This window comes from Erythrolamprus reginae, chromosome 4 (assembly GCF_031021105.1).
Source record: "Erythrolamprus reginae isolate rEryReg1 chromosome 4, rEryReg1.hap1, whole genome shotgun sequence".
Classification (NCBI taxonomy): domain Eukaryota; kingdom Metazoa; phylum Chordata; class Lepidosauria; order Squamata; family Dipsadidae; genus Erythrolamprus; species Erythrolamprus reginae.
The window spans coordinates 4515719-4536932 of record NC_091953.1 but is presented as its reverse complement, the minus strand read 5'-3'; the positions used below and the strand labels follow the sequence as shown (position 1 = coordinate 4536932).

At 41.0% G+C, this 21214-nt stretch overlaps 1 protein-coding gene across 1 annotated transcript in view; it reads left to right on the top strand.

The window, feature by feature from the left end:
• The first annotated feature begins 19274 nt into the window (after positions 1-19274).
• Positions 19275-21214, top strand: part of LOC139167088 (diacylglycerol O-acyltransferase 2-like) — a 41147-nt gene continuing 39207 nt past the window's right edge. The window contains exon 1 of the mRNA XM_070751517.1: positions 19275-19369. Coding sequence (XP_070607618.1) covers positions 19330-19369 — 40 coding nt within the window. The 5' untranslated portion in view covers positions 19275-19329. The remainder of the gene's footprint in view (positions 19370-21214) is intronic.

The window sequence follows — 21214 nt, the reverse complement described above, 5'->3', positions numbered from 1 at the left end:
ATTAGAACTGCCCCTCCCCTCCTTGCCTTTCGTAAACTCCTCAAAACCCACCTTTGTCGTCAGGCATGGGGGAACTGAGATATATCCCCTGGGCCTATATAATTCATGTATGGTATGTTTGTATGTATGTCTGCTTAATAATGGGGTCTTTTAAATATTTTAAATAGTAAATTATTAGATTTGTCATGAACTGTTTTATTGTGTTGTGAGCTGCCCCGAGCCCACGGAGAGGGGCGGCATACAAATCTAATAAATGAATGAATGAATCAATGAATGAATGAATCAATGAATGAATGAATGAATCAATGAATGAATACATACATACATACATACATACATACATACATACATACATAAACGAACGAACGAACAAACAAACAAACAAACAAACAAACAATCAAGCTCAGAAAGCACCAAGGATTCCACAGTCTTCCTCCTCCTCCCTCCTCCTTCTCACAACCCCCCTTTCCTCCTAGCACTGATAATGTCACCTAATCAGGTAATAAAACGTCTGCAACAAAGCCACCCAGCTCAAAGAGCGCCGAGGAACCTCCCCAGTCCAGCCCCTGAGCTTCAAACATCCTCTTCCCTTGTTATTTTTAGCTGCTTTCTGGGCTGCAATAAACTCGGGCCACAGTCCAAAGGCGTGGGTCTCCAACTTTACCCAAAACTTGCCCTTTACCCCTTCACTGTACAGCTTGGCAACCCAGTCAGTCTGCCCCCCCACCACCACCATTGCAAACGTGACAGTTATAACACTTGCAGCCGCTGCGGCTAAGAGACTGCAGGAAATCTGGGCCTCTCCACGCCTTCCCAGTCTAACCATTTAACCATCTTAAACTTAAGCCCTTTAGCCTTCTATATATAAAGGGAGCAATTTATGCAAGGGCTATTCAGATTAAAAAAACCTCCAGGGAGAGAGACAATTTGTGCTTTGCCGAGTTCCATAGGGTATGTTTACATCTCCGATTTGTACCAATTTCACCTTTCTGTCTGTGGAGTTTATCGCTCTCTTTTGCAGGAAACCTGGCGTAGACCTTTGCTGCACCCTCACTAAACCGAGAGATCTCTGGGAGTTGGGCTGAATAACACAACACAGGTCTACCCAAAAATATCTTTTGTAATCATCACAGTTGCTTTTGTACTTTTCTGAATTTGTTCTGATTTCAAAAATGTATATAGTTTTGCTGTACCAGGTGTAGTTTCCATGCAGCAGCATCATTATTATTATAAGATATAGGAAACATATCAATACTCAAAACACGATTTGAGTATTGCCCACAAGATCATATGCTGCAACGTCCTACCGGTCAATGACTACTTCAGCTTCAACCGCAACGACACAAGAGCACGCAACAGATTCAAACTTAATATGAACCGTGCCAAACTTGACTGTAAAAAATATGATTTCAACAATCGAGTTATCGAAGCGTGGAACTCATTGCCGGACTCAATTGTGTCAACCCCTAACCCCCAACATTTCTCCCTTAGACTCTCCACGATTGACCTCTCCAGGTTCCTAAGAGGCCAGTAAGGGGTGTACATAAGTGCACTGGTGTGCCTTTCGTCCCCTGTCCAATTGTCTTTCCTTTCTCTCACTTATCATATATATTTTCTTTCTTTCATATATCCTCTCCTCTAAGTTCACTTTTACCCTTATATATATTACTACATGTCTATTTTTCTTCCTATGTATTTGTGTATTGGACAAATGAATAAATAAATAAATAAAATAAAAATATCGGCGACATTAAGAAAAGAGTGACACAGATGTACAGAAAATATTTTTTTGTAAACATTGCAATTGACCTTGTACTTTTCTGAATCATTACTTACTTACTCAAGGTTGACTCAGCCTTCCTTCCTTCCTTCCTTCCTTCCTTCCTTCCTTCCTTCCTTCCTTCCTTACTTACTTACTTACTTACTTACTTACTTACTTAACTACTTACTTACTTACTCAAGGTTGACTCAGCCTTCCATCCTTCCATCCTTCCTTCTTTCCTTCCTTCCTTCCTTCTTCCCTCCCTCCCTCCCTTCTTTCCTTCCTGACTCAAAGTTGACTCAGCCTTCCTTGCTTGCTTCCTTCCTTCCTTGCTTCCTTCCTTGCTTCCTTCCTTGCTTCCTTCCTTCCTTCCTTCCTTCTTCCCTCCCTCCCTTCTTTCCTTCCTGACTCAAAGTTGACTCAGCCTTCCTTCCTTGCTTCCTTGCTTGCTTCCTTGCTTGCTTCCTTCCTTGCTTCCTTGCTTGCTTGCTTCCTTCCTTCCTTCCTTCCTTCCTTCTTCCTGACTCAAGGTTGACTCAGCCTTCCATCCTTCCAAGATGGGTAAAATGAGGACCCAGTGTTTGGGGGCAAGAAGCTGATTCTGTAAATCACAACGATTTGGTTTTTTTTTAGTATGATTGTTGAATGGATGTTAATGGAAGTTTTTTAAAAACTAGAATTTTAAGGATTGCTTTTTTATGTATATTAATTGGATTGTTTTACTATTGTATCTTGTATATGTTGTGATCCGCCCCGAGTTCTTGGAGAGGGGCGGCATACAAATCCAGTTAAACCAAACTAAACCTAAACCAAACTGCGAAGCGGTATATAAGTCTAAATGCTATTGCTATTATATTCCGGGGCGTCCTATACTCCAAAAAATACAATACCTTTTTTACTGGTTTGGAGATGTGTGTGTGCAGATCATCCATTATGATATCTGGGCAAATGGGAGGAGCTTCCCGCCCCCGCCACCCCTATTAGTTCGCCCAAACTAGGGGGGAACCGGTAGCAACCTACCACTGATTTCAGTTCTTACTTTTGCTCCAGTGATGATTTTACTAAAGTCTGCAATCCGGGCCGCCAATTCGCTCCCTTTCCAAAATTAGAAATGATTTGCTCTGTCGAAACTTTCGTCAGCTTGTAGCAATCGGGAGCATTACAGAGTTTGGGGAGGGGGCCCTCCTGCTCCCTGCTGCAGAGACAGTCATAAAAGCAACTGTGGATTTCATCAGTAGGTCATAGATGAAAGTCCAGCTTGGAACGGAGTCCCCGAGGACATGGAAATTATCGCTGTCTGGTGTCTTTTTTCCTTGACCCTTTTTAATGAAACCAGAGGCGGTTTCTCTCCAGTACAAGCAGGGACCGTTCTTCTTGTAAAATGCCACATGAGTCCCAACGACCGGTTAGGTCTCACAGAGTTGGCCTTCTCCAGGTCCCGCCAACTAGGCAATGTCGTTTGGCAGGGCCTAGGGGAAGGGCCTTCTCTGTGGAGGCCCCGGCCCTCTGGAATCAGCTCCCCCTGGAGATCCGCACTGCTCTCGCCCTCCTCGCCTTCTGCAAGAGATTAAATCTTGGCTCCCTGGCCCACAAAATGTTTTAGTATGATTGCTGTTTGAATAAGTATGATAGGTTCTCCGAGTGTGTCATACAAATCTAAATAATAATAATAATAATAATAATAATAATAATAATAATAATAATAAACATTATTGGGGATATTAGATTCATTCACGTAACTTTAATTAATTGGATTTAGACACTGTATTTTTTGGTTTATTTTATATGCTGCCAATCTGCCTTCCATTGAGGACCTGTGTACTGTACTGCACGAGTCAAAAAGAGGGCGGGGAAAATATTGATTGACCCCTCGCATCCTGGACACAAACTGTTTCAACTCCCACCCTCAAAACGTCGCTACAGAGCACTGCACACCAAGACAACTAGACACAAGAACAGTTTTGTCCCGAATGCCATCACTCTACTAAACAAATAATTCCCTCAACACTGTTAGACTTTCTACTAAATCTGCACTTCTATTCTACTAGTTTTTCTCATCATTCCCATCACCTTTTCCCTCCCACTTAGGACTGTATGTAACTGGTTGCTTGTATCCTAAGATTTTTATTAATGTTGATTGTTTCTTCATTGCTTATTTGACCCCTATGACAATCATTAAAGTGTCGTACCACATGATTCTTGACAAGTGTATCTTTTTCTTTTATGTACACTGAGAGCATCTGCACCAAAGACAAATTTCTTGTGTGTCCAATCACACTTGGCCAATAAAATTCTATTCTATGTTGTAAGCCTCCCTGATTCCTCGGAGAGGGACAGCATATAAATTCAATAAACAAACAAACAAATTAAAAAATACCCCCCCTCCCATTTTTCTGCTGCTAGATTTAAACTTTTTTTGCCAACGAGGGATGTCGGATCTCCGAAACCTTCGGCTGAAGCAATTTTTTGCAATCACATCTCCAGGGAGAGGTTCTTCTGTATCAAGAGGCGGTGGTGGATTAGGACACGGTTGCGTAGCTCATTTCGGGTTGACCTCTGTTTGTGATTTCGCTACGGCCTTCATCCTACATTGCCGTATGTGCAGTAGCGAATTCCTACTGATACGGATGAGGAGGCTGCACTGGTAGTAAAAGTGGAGCTGCACGCATAGATTTGGGTTTCTGGCACGCGTGCACGCTTGTCCCAGTGAGAGTGATCCCCCGCTTGTTGCGAGGGTTCCGTTCCAGGACCCCCCGCAACGAGCGGGTTTTCGCGAAGTAGCACTGCGGAAGTAAAAACACCATCTGCGCAGCGAGGAGCCGAAGATTGGGGGCGGCGCGGGTGTTTTAAAACGTCGCCGGGTTGGGGGTTCGGGGGTTCGGGGGGGGCTAGCGAGCCCCCCATGTCGGCGGGGACGTTTTAAAACACCCGCGCGACTTTCCAATGAGTCCCGAAGACAAACGCGTTGTCTTCGGGACTCAAGCCCCCCATGCCGGTGGCGACGTTTTAAAACAGCCGCGCCGCCCCCAATCGGCTCCTCGCTAGCGGGCAGGCAGGCGGCTCCTCGCTAGCGGGCAGGCAGGCGAGAGCTAGCGCCAGCGAACGGCTTGTCCGCGTTCGCTCTGGCCGCTTTCGAGCTGAGTCCTGAAGCGAATTCGCTTCAGGATTCAGCTCCAAAGCGGCGAGAATGAACGGTGTGGGCGGGCGAAGGGCGGGCGGCAGCGAGGAGTTTGCGTGGGCGGTGGGGAAACTCCTTGCTGATGCCCGCTGCTCGCCCTCCCGCCAGCAAGAGGGGGAAGACCCAGGGAAGCCGCCCAGCAGCTGATCTGCCGGGCACCATCTACGCATGCGTGCCCATAGAAAAAAGGGCACGCATGCGCAGATGGTGTTTTGACTTCCGGGTTGAAAAATCGCGAATTACCCTGTTCGCAATGGTCGGGGACGCAATAACCGGGGGATCACTGTATTTCATTTCATTTCATTTCATTTCATTTCATTTCATTTTATTTATTTTATTTTATTTAATTTATTTTATTTTATTATTTTTATTTATTTTATTTTATTTTATTTTATTTATTTAATTATTTATTTAATTTATTTATTTATTTATTAGATTTGTATTCCGCCCCCTCTCTGCAGACTCGGGGTGGCTCACAACTATAATAAAACAATATATAACAGATCTAATAATTAAAAGTCGCTAAAAAACCCTTATTAAAAAGCAAAACATACACACAAACATACCATGCATAAACTGTATAGTGTGTCCAATTCTGGAGACCTCACCTACAAAAAGAGATTGATCAAATTGAACGGGTCCAAAGACGGGCTACAAGAATGTTGGAAGGTCTTAAGCATAAAACGTATCAGGAAAGACTTCATGAACTCAATCTGTATAGTCTGGAGGACAGAAGGGAAAGGGGGGACATGATCGGGGCTGGGCCGGTGCGACGTGCAAACTTGGGGCTCCAGGTTTGTAGTCGAAGTTTTCGCTCATTAGCCGTGATAACGGAGATAGTCTCTCACGGTTGAGAGTGCTAAAGAAAGGGGAAGTCCTAGAGAAGGGGGGTCTCGCAAAACCCCCTGGAAATAGAGACAAATCCCCGTGAGTGGGCGGAAAAAAAAGTTGTGGTTTACCTCATCCCAAAGGCCGAAGGGCCCGCGGCAAATTACCACCAGGGAGTCGAAACTATAGGCGGTTTATTCAGTGAGAATTTAGTTAATTTCTAATAGTTAATCAGGTGTTGAGTTTACCTTTACATCAAGAGTTGTGTGTCTCCTGGAGTGCGAAATAGCGGCAATCGTTGTGTGTGGAGCATAAGTTTAAGAAAGCAAAGTAAGTCGGAGTGTGGGGAAGGAAGTGAATGGCGGAGGAACGGAAGTGAGGAAGAGTGAGAAGATACGGCCAGACCTGACTTCTGTGCGTTTTGCCGACAACTGAGAACTGAGAGCTGATTTAACAAGCCGAAGAACAGAACGGAGGAGTATTGTTTGCAGCGTAGGCTTGGAAGAAAGAGCGGCGAAACAAAGCTACACAGAAGAGGAGAAAGGCGTGGTGGAAGCAGAAAAACGAAAGAGACATTGCGGCGGAGCGGCGGAGCAGCGGAGTGGCGGAGAGGTGGTCGAACGGCAGCGTGAGACAGCGTGAGACAGAAGGAGAAAGGAGAGAGGAGTGGTGTGGACAAAGCAGAAGAAGACCTGCCGGTTTGCCGATTTGCTGATTTACTTGAGATGTCATTTTGCCTCGTTTGAGGTTGGGAGAGCAATCGGGGGGTGGTAAACTGGTTGTGCAGCGAAAGAAGTTAGAAGTGACGCAGAGGGAACGAGAGCCGACACCAGACGCCGAAGAACAAAGTGAGACGAAGACACGGAAAAGGAAGGCTAACACCTTAACGCAACCCGGAAAGTGGACTTTTGTAAACTATTTTAAATTACCTTAGATTACTTTAAGCTAGCTCTTTAGTTTGTAACCTTTACTCTAAACCAGTGTTGTTGTTTTTTAGTTAGTAACCTTTCTTTTCCTCCTCTCCTATCATCCTTTTTCTCCCTTTTGTTGTTCCTATACTTTAATTGCTATCAAAACCTGCATACAATAAATTTGCCTAATTAATTATTTCATAGTACATTTTAAATAATCTATTTGTTTTGCATGCATCTATTTTATAGTTTAAATATATTTCAAATATTGTAGAGTATAAAGCTTCTGAACCTTATCCCCATACCATTAACTGTGATTTAACTGTGATTACTATTAACTATTTAATATTGATTATTAATTATTGGTAGACTAAACAGACTTAAGAGACCTGAGAGACTCAATGAATTGTATTGGTATTTGGTAGAATTTTATGTTTAGCATTTAATGGTGGATATTTAAGAGTTAATATTTAAAACATAGTATTTAATATTTAATATTTAATATTTAATATTTATTGAAGATTAATGAAATAAGTTTATCAAATATATTAATATAAGTATACTAAATATATTAGCACTAACAGAATTCTTAACCCTACAAAATTATCTTTAATGCTAAAAAGGGCCATACAAAGTGTTATACAAGTCTTTTACAGTCCATAATATTTGGTACTTCAGCTGAAATCTAATTAATTGTTTTTACGTAATCAACCTGTTTATAATATACGTTGTATAACGAAAAGACTTGAAAAGATAGAAGTGACTGGGAATTGTGGTCTAGTGGAAAGCAGAGGAAGACTTATTTATTGATTGAACCAAAACATTTAAACAGTGTTAAGACATACTACACATAAAACCATTCATTTAGTAAATTCAATAAGAAACAGATTTAGGCTTTTTTAGCAGCAAGATATTTAAACATTTTAGACAATTTACGATGAAATAAAAAAAAAAAGCTTAGGTAGATGGTCTGAGGGCAAAAGAAGAAGTGGCTTAAATTTGTAAACTCACTTAAGAGAAAAAGAAGCAGACTAACTATCAACTAAACACTGTTAGAAAACGGCATTATTTAACAACAAACCTTGTACTATTAGTTTTATAAGTAATTTCCCCCCAAACATGTCAACCACCTTTACCAAAACAGCCAAGAAAACAAACATTACAGGAAGCCCGAACACCCTCAACTTGAAACAGACTACAGAGATGGCCTTGACAGAAAAACAAAATCAATTACCGACATTACAGTCAATCCAAGCCTCTCTGGATTTGATCCAAGAATTTATGGCTAAAAGCCAAGAGACCTCCATTGCAACACAAGAAACGATGGTTAAAAACCAAGAAGAAATCAATAAAAACTTTGAGAAGATGGCTGATAAAATCGAAGGCCTAGAGGCAAAAATGGGATCAATCCAGGAAACGGTTAATAACCATGAGTTGAAAATCAGAAACATGGAAGAAAACATAATAAAAGCAGATAAAAACACCGTTCTTGTTGAGGGAAGATTAAGGGCGGAAAATAAGGAGTTGGAAGGGGCTGTGGCGGTCCTAGAGATGGAGAAAGCCTCCTATTATCTTCGTTTTCAAAACGTCCCCGAGCAAGCGGACGAAGATCTGACTTCCAAAATGGTAAAAATCTTATCAGAAAATCTACAGATAGACGAAGAAGAGGTAAAAAATCATATAGACGAGGTCTTCAGGATCCAGACAAACTATGCCAAAAAAAACAAAGTCCCAAGAGAGGTACATATCCGTTTCACAAAAAAACCCGCAAGGGATGCGATCTATAGAAACACAAGAAACGAGCAAATTCTGTTTAACGACAGAGAAATAACTATACTAAAGCAGGTACCCAAGAGGATTAGAGAGGGACGAAGGGAGTTTCACTTCTTGACCGCCAAACTGATGAGAAGGGGAATCTCATATAGATGGCTGATCCCAGAAGGCTTGTTGGTGACATGGAAAGGAAGAAAATATAAGATCGATTCTTTTGAAAAAGCAGACAACTTTATTATACAAAATCTAGAAGGAGAAAACACACTTGGCCCTGAAGCAGTCCCTCAGACCAGACCAGAAGAAAACGAACAAGGACAACAAAGTGCAGAAAGCGAGAAGGATCTTAGCTTTAGAGAAGAAAACAGAGTAACAACAAGAGCAACAGCAAAGAGGAAGTAGAAAGGAAAATACACAATATCAACCATAACAGACCATACATTTAGATAAATAACACACAACAGGGGAATCACTCGGCGAGCAAGCAAATTTTTTCTACTCCCTCCCTCTTTCTTTTTCTCTCTCTCTCTCACTCCCCGTATCCTTTATAAATAAATATGAAATTATTAAAAATTTTCTCAGTTAATATAAACGGACTAAACTCAATTATAAAAAGAAAACAAACGATGATTAAATTGAAGAAGGAAGAAGCAGACATAATCTGCTTACAAGAAACGCACATTAGATCGCAAGATCAAAACCTACTTAAGAATAAAAAATTAGGGAAACTGTTTACGGCGCTAGCAGAAACAAAGAAAAGAGGCATAGCAGTGTATGTAAAAGAGAGGCTACAACCAGAGCTAATTTTTGCTGATCCCGACGGAAGAATACTCAATTTGAAAATCAAAATTGGTCAAAGTCTTGTAGTCTTGATGGTGATATATGCCCCAAACTCAAACCAATCAGAATTTTACCAAAAAATAAAGGATCAATTAATACAATTAGAAGCGAAGAATATCTGTATATTAGGAGACTTCAACGCGATCACTGATAAAAAAAAAGATTACAAAACAGCTAAAAAAAAAATTCAGGATAGGAAAATCCTACCTAACAAATTTTTTGAACTAACAAGAGAATTTAATCTTTTGGATCTATGGAGAGAAAGACACCAGGGGAATAGTGAATACACCTTTTTTTCAAACCCACATCAATCCTGGTCAAGAATAGATATGGCCTGGGGTGACCTGAACATGGATAAATATACAGAACAAGTGGAGATTGATCCCAATATTTGGGCAGATCACCACCCAATCACAATCATGATAAAAGAACCAAGGAAAAACTTTCAAAAATGGTCTTTGAACCAATTATTACTTAAAGAAAAAAATTACACTGACCAGGTTAAAAAAGAACTAATTCTATTTCTAAAAGATAACTGGAATGATGATACTTCTGTACAAAATCTATGGGACACCTTAAAGGCATATCTAAGAGGAATCACTATATCATATTCCGCTAGAGTAAAGAAAATTAAAAATCAAAAGATTAAAGATTATCTAGTTAGAATTAAACAATTAGAAATGGCAATACAACAAGATCTCTCGAATGAGAAACTTACAGAGGAAAAGGATAAATTAACCCACCAAATTAATCTAATGGCTCAGGAGGAGTTAGCAGGGAAAATAAAAAGAGCTAAATTAGACTACTTCGAAAATGCAAACAAGCCGGGCAGATGGCTTGCCCACAAACTAAAAAAAGAAGAAAAGGAACGATATATTCAGTCGTTAGAAGATAATAGGGGAGAAAGACAATTCACTCTAGAAAGGAAAAAACAAATTGCTACTGATTATTATATAGAATTATATAAAAGGGAAATAAAAACCCCAGAGAAACAAAAGTTGTATATAACAAAATCGGAACCGGGAGAATTGACGGACAACGAAAGGGAAAGATTAAACAAAGAAATTACGATAACGGAATTGGAGGAAACAATTAAAAATCTAAAAAACAATAAAGCCCCAGGCCCAGATGGCATTATTTCTGAATTCTATAAAGAATTCTCCACTGAGTTAGGAGATCTCCTACTAACACTCTATAATGAAGTCCTAGAAAAAGGCCTAATGCCCAACTCATGGATGGAGGCATTCACAAGTCTGATTCCTAAAAATGAAGAAGAGAAGCATAGAATCCAAAACTATAGACCTATCTCCCTGCTAAATGTGGATTATAAAATTTTTATGTGTTTAATGGCAAACAGACTAAAAACAGTTTTAAATAATAAGATACATTCTGACCAAAACGGCTTTCTACCTGGCAGGCATATAAGGAATAACACGAGGATAATATTAGACGTATTAGAATTTTATGAAAAACACTCAGACAAACAATTAGCTCTTATTTTCCTAGATGCCCAGAAGGCTTTCGATAATCTAAATTGGGGATTTATGATAGAAGTAATAAAACATATGAAATTTGGTGCCAAATTTATAAGAATGATCGAGACAATTTACCACAAACAACACACAAGAATAGCAATAAATGGAGATTTAACCGATAGAATTCAGATTGAAAAAGGAGTTCGGCAAGGCTGCCCACTTTCCCCATTACTATATATTCTCACTACAGAAACTATGCTAAGACAAATTAGAGCCAATTCTAAAATAAGAGGATTAAAAACTAAAAGACAAGAGTTTAAATTACAGGCATACGCGGATGATCTGGCCCTGATACTAGAAAACCCACTGGAATCGGGGAAATTTACTATGAAAGAGGTGGAGGATTTCGGCGAGGTAGCAGGTTTAAAAATAAATATGCAAAAAACCAAAATTATAACCAAAAATATGACAAAGGAGCAGGAAAATGATCTGGAAGAAATTTTGAAAATTAAAATAGTCAAAACAGTTAAATACTTGGGGATTTTACTTACAAAAAAATGTAGTACCATTAAAGAAGATAACTACGAAAAATTATTAAAGACAACTGAGAAACAATTAAAAGACTGGGACAAGTTGCAAATCTCACTACTAGGTAGAATAGCGACAATCAAAATGTCAGTACTGCCGAAATTCTTGTACCTCTTTCAAACAATCCCAACAAAACTAAACAACGACTTCTTCAACAGATTGAATAAAATCACTTCTAAATTTATATGGAACAACAAAAGGCCCAGGATCAGATTAAAATGGCTACAAGATAGAACTAAACAAGGGGGTCTAGGATTACCGGACTTTAAGATCTACCACTTATCTTGTAATTTGCTATGGATAAAAGACTGGATAGAGCTTAAAGCAGAGAGAACATTAGCTCTAGAAGGCCATGACTTACTCTCTGGCTGGCACAATATGCTATGGAATCAGCACCAAAAGATTCCAACTTACTTTAAAAACCACATGATCAGAGATGTTTTAATAACAACATGGCTTAAATTAAAAAAGGACCATTATACAAAAATACCTAGATGGTATTCCAGTCTGGAAGCTCTTACTCACCCGAACACTATTGAATTAAAAAATATGATAACTTATAACCACTTATTAAATACAGAAGGAAATATAAAAACGAAAGAAGAGTTAGCAGAGCAGAATATAATCTTGAACTGGTGGCCATATAGGCTAATATTTTCAAAATGGCAAATAGACTCTAAAGAAGAAGGAATAGCAACACACAACACTCCCCTGGATAAACTTATATTAGGAAGTGATAAACATTTTATTACAAGAATATATAGCTATTTAATAATGTATGAAATGGAAACGGAAATATCTAAAGACCCAATGACCAGCTGGGCAAAGAACTTTGGCTATAACATCCATATAGATCAATGGGAGACAATCTGGAATAAAAATTATAAAATTACAAAGTCAGTATCATTCAAAGAAAACAGCATAAAAATGTTCTATAGGTGGCATATGTCGCCATCAAGACTAGCACAGATCTTTCCCAAAACCAGACCAAATTGCTGGAGGTGTTCAAATCCGTCGGGAACCTTTTTCCATATTTGGTGGAGCTGTCCAAAGATAAAAAAATTATGGTCTAAAATAAAACATTGGATATTCGAGATTACGGGCACAAACCTACCTCTTAAGCCAGAGATCTTCCTATTGGGAATAATAGGCATAAAAATAAGGAAAACAGATTATCATATAATTCAACACATTATAACAGCAAGCAGAATATCAATAGCTCAAAACTGGAAAAGGGAGGAGGTACCATCAGACAGAGAAATAATTAAAAAAATATTTGACTGCGCCGAATATGATTCCCTAACACAAAAACTGAAAGATAATAAAGAAACAGAAAATAAAACCACATGGGATAAATTCTATAACTGGATCGAGGAGAGAGAGAGAGAGACAGAAACGAGAAGAAACTAGAACAAATTACAAAGAGACCAGGAATGAAGAGAAAGGAGGAGAAGAACAAGACAAAACAACTTATTTGATTGCTCGCCGATATTCTACTCTTTTATTTATTTATTCAATATGAAGGAATATACCAGAAACATAACAATTAGAATTTGAAACACAACATCTAGAAAAGGACTAGACTAATAGATCAAGCAAATCTTAAGAAATAGGATACCACTGAAAATATAACCGGAAAAATGAAATATAAATATAACTGCAGGTTGGCAGAGGGGGGGGGGGAAGGGGCGTCCTACGTTTTTTTTGTCTTTTTTTTTTGTTTTTTTTTGTTAGTGTTAAATATGGTTTGTTCGACCTTAATGAGAATAACAATTAGATACATATGATAAGAACACCCTGTCCTGTCCATACTGTTTGTATTGTCTTTGTATATAGTTTTGTATATATATTCAATAAACTTTATTTTATAAATATGTTAAAGGGTTAAATACGGTCCAGGAGGGAAGTGTTTTTAATAGGAAAGTGAACACAAGAACAAGGGGACACAATCTGAAGTTAGTTGGGGGAAAGATCAAAAGCAACATGAGAAAATATTATTTCACTGAAAGAGTAGTAGATCCTTGGAACAAACTTGGTTGGTAAATCCACAGTAACTGAATTTAAACCTGCCTGGGATAAACATACTGTATATCCATCCTAAGATAAAATACAAGAAAAAGTATAAGGGCATACTAGATGGACCATGAGGTCTTTTTCTGCCGTCAATCTTCTATGTTTCTATGTTTCTGTTCCAGGGATGGCGAACCTGTGGCACAGGTGCCAGAGGTAGCACACACAGCCAAAGCTGCTGCCACGTGAGCTGTTGCCCTAGCTCAGCTCCAACGTGCATGTGTGTGCTGGCCAGCTGATTTTTGGCTTGCACAGGGGCTCTGGGAGGGCGTTTTTGGCTTCCAGAGAGCCTCCAGGGAGATGGGAGAGGGCTTTTCTACCCTTTTCCTGGCTCCAGAGTAGCATTTGTAGCCCGGGGAAGGCAAAACACGAGCCCACTAGGCCTACCAAAAGTTGAGAAACTGGTCATTTCTGGCCTCCATGGGGCAGGGGAAGCTGTTTTTGTCCGCACCAGGCATTGAATTATGGGTGTGGGCACTCAGACATGCGCAATAGCACGTGTGCATGCTCTTTTGGCATCCAAGGAAAAAAAGGTTCACCATTCCTGCCCTACTCTACCCTACCCTAATATCTTCTCTTCTCTTCTCCTCCCTTCCCTTCTCCTCTGTTCCATGTTCTCTTCCCTTCTTCTTTTCCTCTCTTCTCCCTCCCATTTTCTCTTCTCTCCTCTCCCCTTCCCCTCCTATCTCATTTTCTCTTCCTCTTCTCTCCCTTTCCCTTCCATTCTATAAATCATTTCTGCTATGTGAATTTATTTATTTATTTATTTATTAGATTTGTATGCCGCCCCTTTCCGTAGACTCGGGGCGGCTCACAACACAATAAGAACAGTTTATAACAAATCTAATAATTTACAATATAAAATGTGAAGTTCCTTGCAGCACTATGGAGTCCGGTAATCAGTTCCACGCATCGACAACTCGGTTACTGAAGTCATATTTTTTACAGTCAAGTTTGGAGCGGTTAATATTAAGTTTAAATCTGTTGTGTGCTCTTGTGTTGTTGTGGTTGAAGCTGAAGTAGTCGCCGACAGGCAGGACGCTGCTGCATATGATCTTGTGGGCAATACTTAGATCTTGTTTAAGGCATCTTAGTTCTAAACTTTCTAGGCCCAGGATTGAAAGTCTAGTCTCGTACGGTATTCTATTTCGAGTGGTGGAGTGAATGATGATGACATACTGGACATAACCAGTTTTTAAAAAATCGTTCTTTCACCCAAAGTCATCATGGCATGGATTATCCGGGAAGGACTCACAAGCCAACTGGGAAGTAGCCATAATTGCCCCACAATGAAAGGGGCAGAAAATAGACATGTTATCTTGTCCTGAAGGCTCTCTGCCAGCCATGCGCTCCAGCCAACAAACTATTTCGTAAAAAACCTTCAAAATCGTTTCCAAATTTCAGACACAGTACTTTTTACCTCCGGGTTTGGATCAGATTAAAGCTTTGTACTAGTTTATGCCAGAGTCGTTGTAGTTCGATTTTAAGATCCTTTTGTCAGCTGGAACTCATTACCAGACTCAATTGTGTCAACCCCTAACCAGTGTTCCCTCTAATTTGTTTTTGGGGTGGGCGGAAAAGTATAGTGTCTGAGCGGCAGTCCCTTCGGGACTGGGCGGCACACAAATAATAAACAAACAAACAAACAAACAAATAAATAAATAAAAAACCCACCCTGTTTTGCCTCAGAGAATTTCAAAATAAAATACTGTACTGTGTGTCTATAACAGAGAGCTCACAATAGGGCAACTCTATCAATATCAAAATGCCACTTAAATAGTTGAGCTAGTTTCAAACTAGATTTTGATTTTCTTTCTCTCTTCCTTACTCCCATTCTTTTTCTTTCTCTTTTCCTTCCTCTCTTTTTTCTATTTGTTTCTCTCTCTTCCTCTCTTCCTCTCTCTCTCCTTCCCTCTCACTCTTTCCCTCTCGGCTTCTGGGCAGGTTTGGAAAACTCTGAGTTGAGGATGATTTTTAAGTGAGCGATTGCTCACTGCTCAGCTTAGAGGGAACTATGCCCCTAACCCCCAACATTTCTCCCTTAGACTCTCCATGATTGACCTCTCCAGGTTCCTAAGAGGCCAGTAAGGGGCGTACATAAGTGCACTGGTGTGCCTTTCGTCCCCTGTCCAATTGTCTTTCCTTTCTTTCACCTATCATATATATTCTCTTCCTTTCATATATCCTCTCCTCTAAGTTCACTTTACCCTTATATATATATTACTATGTGTCTATTTTTCTTCCTACGTATTTGTGTATTGGACAAATGAATAAATAAATAAAATAAATAAAAAATAAAGTTTTTCTTGTGGTTTTTCATCGATTCGACTGTCTTTCTCTCCTGCTGTTTCTCTCTTTGAGAAATTGAACGGGTCCAAAAAAGGTGGAAGCTCTTAAGCATCGACTTGATCAGGAAAGACTTAATGAACTCAATCTGTACAGTCTGGAGGACAGAAGGAAAAGGGGGGGGGGCATGATCAAAGCATTTAAATGTTAAAGGATTAAAAAAGGTTCAGGAGGGAAGTGTTTTCAATAGGAAAGTGAACACAAGAATAAGGGGACACAATTTGAAGTTAGTTGGGGGAAAGATCAAAAGCAATGTGAGAAAATATTATTTTACTGAAAGAGTAGTAGATCCTTGGAACAAACTTCCAGCAGACGTGGTTGGTAAATCCACAGTCACTGAATTTAAACATGCCTGGGATAAACATAGATCCATCCTAGGATAAAATACAGGAAATAGTATAAGGGCAGACAAGATGGACCATGAGGATTTTTCTGCCGTCAAATCTTCTATGTTTCTTCCCATTCCCGAATCTCTCCTTTCCCAGTGCGTTTTGCAGAGCCACACATTTTATCTCTTTCTCTCTCTTTTGTGTTTGTGTGTGTATCTGTGTCTGTGTATCCCTTCCATGCCTCATGATATCAAACGCATACCCTGTCACTCATGCCCTTAGATCCACTCTTGCAAATGCTAGATTTGTGACACGACACTTGCAATGTATATTTCATCATTTTTTCATCATCGGCCTGGTTTGTGCCAGTTACTTTGCCAAAAGCTCTTTCACTCCCTTTCCCCCCTTTTTTCTTTAACCCCCCCCCCCAGAAATTATTGTCATGTTTCCAAACGATGGAGGACAAAGGACAACTGATTTTTCTCAAAAAATAGCCAGTGCTTAATTTGTGATCCCTTCTAAAATTGTAGTTTGGAGAGCCAGGTTTTTCTTTGGTGGCATCAAATCAAAGAACAATTATTTTGAGATGGGTGTAAATGTATTGCTCCCAGCCCAAGGATTAGGAATAAAAGATATTTAATAATCAGCTAATCTGTATTTTGAAGTTATTTTCCAGTATAGGTTGTCCTTGATGTATGACCACATTTCAGTCAAAAATCCCTGCTGTTAAGTGAGATATTTGTTAAGTGAGTTTGGGTTCATTTTTACAACCTTTCTTGCCACAATTGTTAAGTGAATCACTGCAGTTGATAAGTTAGTAATACCAAGGTTGTTAAGTGAATCTGGCTTCCCCATTGACTGCCAGAAGGTCACAAAAGGGGATTTTATAGGACCCTTGGGTCATAAGTATGAATCAGTTGGCAAGCATTCAAATTTTGATCATGTGACCATGGGGCAATAGTCGTATGTGTAAGTGGTGTAAGTCATTAAGTAAAGTGTTGTAAACCAAGGAAAACAGGGAAAACACCTCCATAAAGAGGGATGATAATATTTTTCAATTATAATTACAGGCAGTCCTCGTCTGAGGACAACCAAGCCCCAAATTTTTCTGACCCATCCTTTGTTTTGCATAAAAAGTCAATGAACTGGGCCAATTTATTAGTCCACATTCCTTCTTTTGCTGCTAAATTGCTCATCTAATTTTGACATTCAAAAAAGACGAGGAGTAGCTGAAATTTTAAAATTTTCCAGAGAGCATCTGGGGGATCGGGGAAGCCATTTTTATCCTCCCTCAGCTCCAGGGAAACCTTTGGAGCCTGGCCGTGGGTCTCCCCCTCATCCTCTCTAGGAGGTCCCTGGGCCATTGTGATCTCCTCTTCGGGGTGACCCTCCCCTGTGTGTCCCTCTTCTAGGGTGCCACCTGGCCCTGGGTCTCCCCCACTTTGTGACTGACCCTCTCTAGGCCGGGGCCTTTGTGTCCCTGTGACCCCCTTTTCCTGTGTACCCCCTTATTCTGGCTACCTCTGGCCCTGGGTCTCCCCCTCTTCCTGAGTGACCCCTCTTCGGGGCAACCCTCCCCTGTCTGCCCCCCTCTTCTTGGGTGCCCCCTAGTCCTGTGTACCCCCTTATTCTGGCTATCTCTGGGTCTCCCCCTCTTCCTGAAGGACCCCCTTTAGGATGTCCCTGGGCCTCTGTGACCCCCTTTTCCTGGATCACCCCCTCTTCTGAGTGCCTTTGGGCTGTTGTGTCCCCCTCTTTGGGGGGAACCTCCCCTGTGTGCCCCCCTTTTAGGGTGCCCCTTGGTCCCATGTACCCCCTTATTCTTGCTTTCCCTAGGTCTCCCCCTCTTCCTGAGGGACCCTCTCTAGGATGTCCCTGGGCCTTTGCGACCCTCTTTTCCTGGGTCTCCCCCTCTTCTGAGTGTCCCTGGACCATTGTATCCCCCTCTTCGGGGTGACCTTCCTCTGTGTGCCCCCCCTTTTTGAGTGTTCCCTGGTCCCATATACCCCCTTATTCTTGCTTTCCCTAGGTCTCCCCCTTTTCCTGAAGGAGCTCCTCTAGGGTGTCCCTGGGCCTTTGGGGCCCTCTTTTCCTGTGTACCTTATTCTGGCTACTCCTGGTCCTAGGTCTCCCCCTCTTCCTGAGGGACCCTCTCTAGGGTGTCCCTGGGCCTTTGCGACCCTCTTTTCCTGGGTCTCCCCCTCTTCTGAGTGTCCCTGGACCATTGTATCCCCCTCTTCGGGGTGACCTTCCTCTGTGTGCCCTCCCTTTTTGAGTGTTCCCTGGTCCCATATACCCCCTTATTCTTGCTTTCCCTAGGTCTCCCCCTTTTCCTGAAGGAGCCCCTCTAGGGTGTCCCTGGGCCTTTGCGACCCTCTTTTCCTGGGTCTCCCCATTCTGAGGGTCCCTGGACCATTGTGTTCCCCTCTTCATGGTGACCTTCCCCTGTGTGCCCCCTTCTACTTGGGTGTCCCCTGGTCCCGTGTACCCCTTATTCTGGCTATCCATGGGTCTCCCCCTCTTCCTGAGGGACCCTCTCGAGGATGTCCCTGGGCCTTTGCCACCCCCTTTTCCTGGGCCTCCCTCTCTTCTGAGTGTCCCTGCCTAGACCATTGTGCGTCCCCCTTTTTTGGGTTCCCCCTGGTCCTGTGTACCCCCTTATTCTTGCTTTCCCTAGGTCTCCCCCTTTTTCTGAGGGAGCCCCTCTAGGAGGTCCCTGGGCCTTTGCGGCCCTCTTTTCCTGTGTACTCCCTTATTCTTGCTTTCCCTAGGTCTCCCCCTTTTCCTGAGGGAGCCCCTCTAGGAGGTCCCTGGGCATTTGCGGCCCTCTTTTCCTGTGTACTCCCTTATTCAGGCTACCCATGGTCGTGGGTCTCCCCCTCTTCCTGAGGGACCCTCTCGAGGATGTTCCTGGGCCTTTGCGACCCTCTTTTCCTGCGACCCTCTTTTCCTGCGCCCCCCCTCTCCTGGGCGACCCTCCCCCGGCTCCTCTCCTCCCCGCCTGGCCCGGGGGTCGGGGGCGGAGGTCGCAGCATCACAATCCCCGGGCGCCGCGCAACTGCCAGAGCTCGAGCCCGCCTCTCGGCCGCCGCCTCCGCCGCCGCGCCGGCTCCGCCCCGGGCAGGTGCTATAAAGGCCGTGGCGGCGGGCGCTGGGCTGGCTGAAGCCGCCGGACCCCGTCCGTCCGTCCCCCTCCTCGCCTCGCTTGGCATGGGTGAGCGCTGACGGAGCCATGAAGACGCTCATCGCCGCCTACGCGGGGGTCCTGCGAGGTAGGATGCCGCGCATCTTGCTTTTTTTCTTTTTTGCGCGCATCCCCGGAGCGTAGCTCTCCTTTATTTCCCCTGCGCGGTTTCTCCGCTTTGGCAAAACTGGGGTCAACATTTGTAAGGGGAGACCCGGGAGTTGGGGGCGAGGAGCCGAAGGATCGCTCCCCGGTGATTGACAGCTCCCCTCCCCCTCCTTTGGAGGGTCTGCAAAGAAAGACCCTGTAAAGGAGGAGCAGCCCTTTTGGATCTCGCCTGGCTTTCCTCTGGGTGAGATCCTGAGCCCGGGCTGGAAACCTTTAGAGACCCCTGGGTGGGAGTGGCTGGGAATAATAATAAAAATGATGATGATGATCATCATCATAATTATAATGATCATAATAACAACATCTTATATAGGATCTCCTGTCTTATGCATCTTCTACCATATCATATCTTATATTATACCTAGGACCTAATATAGGTAGAAGATCTACAGTGTAACATACATAAGAAATAAAGATGCAAGGCAAAGGTATAAAATATATAATATATAACATATATAATATAAGATGTAATATAATATAGAATATTCAATTCAATTCAATTCAATTTATTAGATTTGTATGCCGCCCCTCTCCGAAGACTTGGGGCGGCTCACAACAATAATAAAAACAATATTCCAGCAAAAACAAATCTAATATTAAAAATACATTAGTATAAGACACGCAGTATAAGATATATAGCAAGATGAAGATATAACATAAAAATATATAAGATGTATTATATGATGTAAAATATGATATACAATATAAGATATACAATGATGAAAATATAAAGGTATAAGAAACAAGATATATGATACAATATAATATATACAATATGATATATAGAGATAAGATGAAGATTTAAGAATATAGCAATACTGTATAAGGTATATGATATATTTGAAATAAGATATACACTACAGTATAAGATATAGATATAAGGTATAATATATGATACAATATAATATATAGAATATATACAAAATGATATATAGATAGATATAAGATGATTTAAGTATATAGTAATATAAGGTATAAGATAATATTTGATATACGATATATAGTATAAGATATATAAGATATATATATAAGGTACAATATAAGGTATATGATACAATATAATGTATAGAATATGATATACAATATGTTGCATAGATATAAGATGAAGTTAAGATATAAAATATATGAGATAGAATACAATATATATTACAATAATATATATTAATACAAAATATATTTAATGTAATGTAATATATATTCATATATTAATGAATATCATGTAATATAGGATTGTATAGGCTGTCCTGCCATGGATAGGGGGCTGGATTGGAAGACCACCAAGATCCCTTCCTATTATTCTATGTTCCGTCCTATTATTCTATGTTCCATCCTCTCCCAGATCCTTGCAAAGGACTTTATAAGTGCCTAAAAGTACCAAATCCTGATAACCATCTGGCTGACTGTGTGATCCTCATAATAATGATTAGAAACAGAGAAACATAGAAGTCTGACGGCAGAAAAAGACCTCATAGTCCATCTAGTCTGCCCTTATACTATTTTCTGTATTTTATCTTAGGATGGATATATGTTTATCCCAGGCATGTTTAAATTCAGTTACTGTGGATTTATCTACCACGTCTGCTGGAAGTTTGTTCCAAGGATCTACTACTCTTTCAGTAAAATAATATTTTCTCACGTTGCTTCTGACCTTCCCCCCAACTAACTTCAGATTGTGTCCCCTTGTTCTTGTGTTCACTTTCCTATTAAAAACACTTCCCTCCTCAACCTTATTTAACCCTTTAACATGTTTAAATGTTTCGATCAT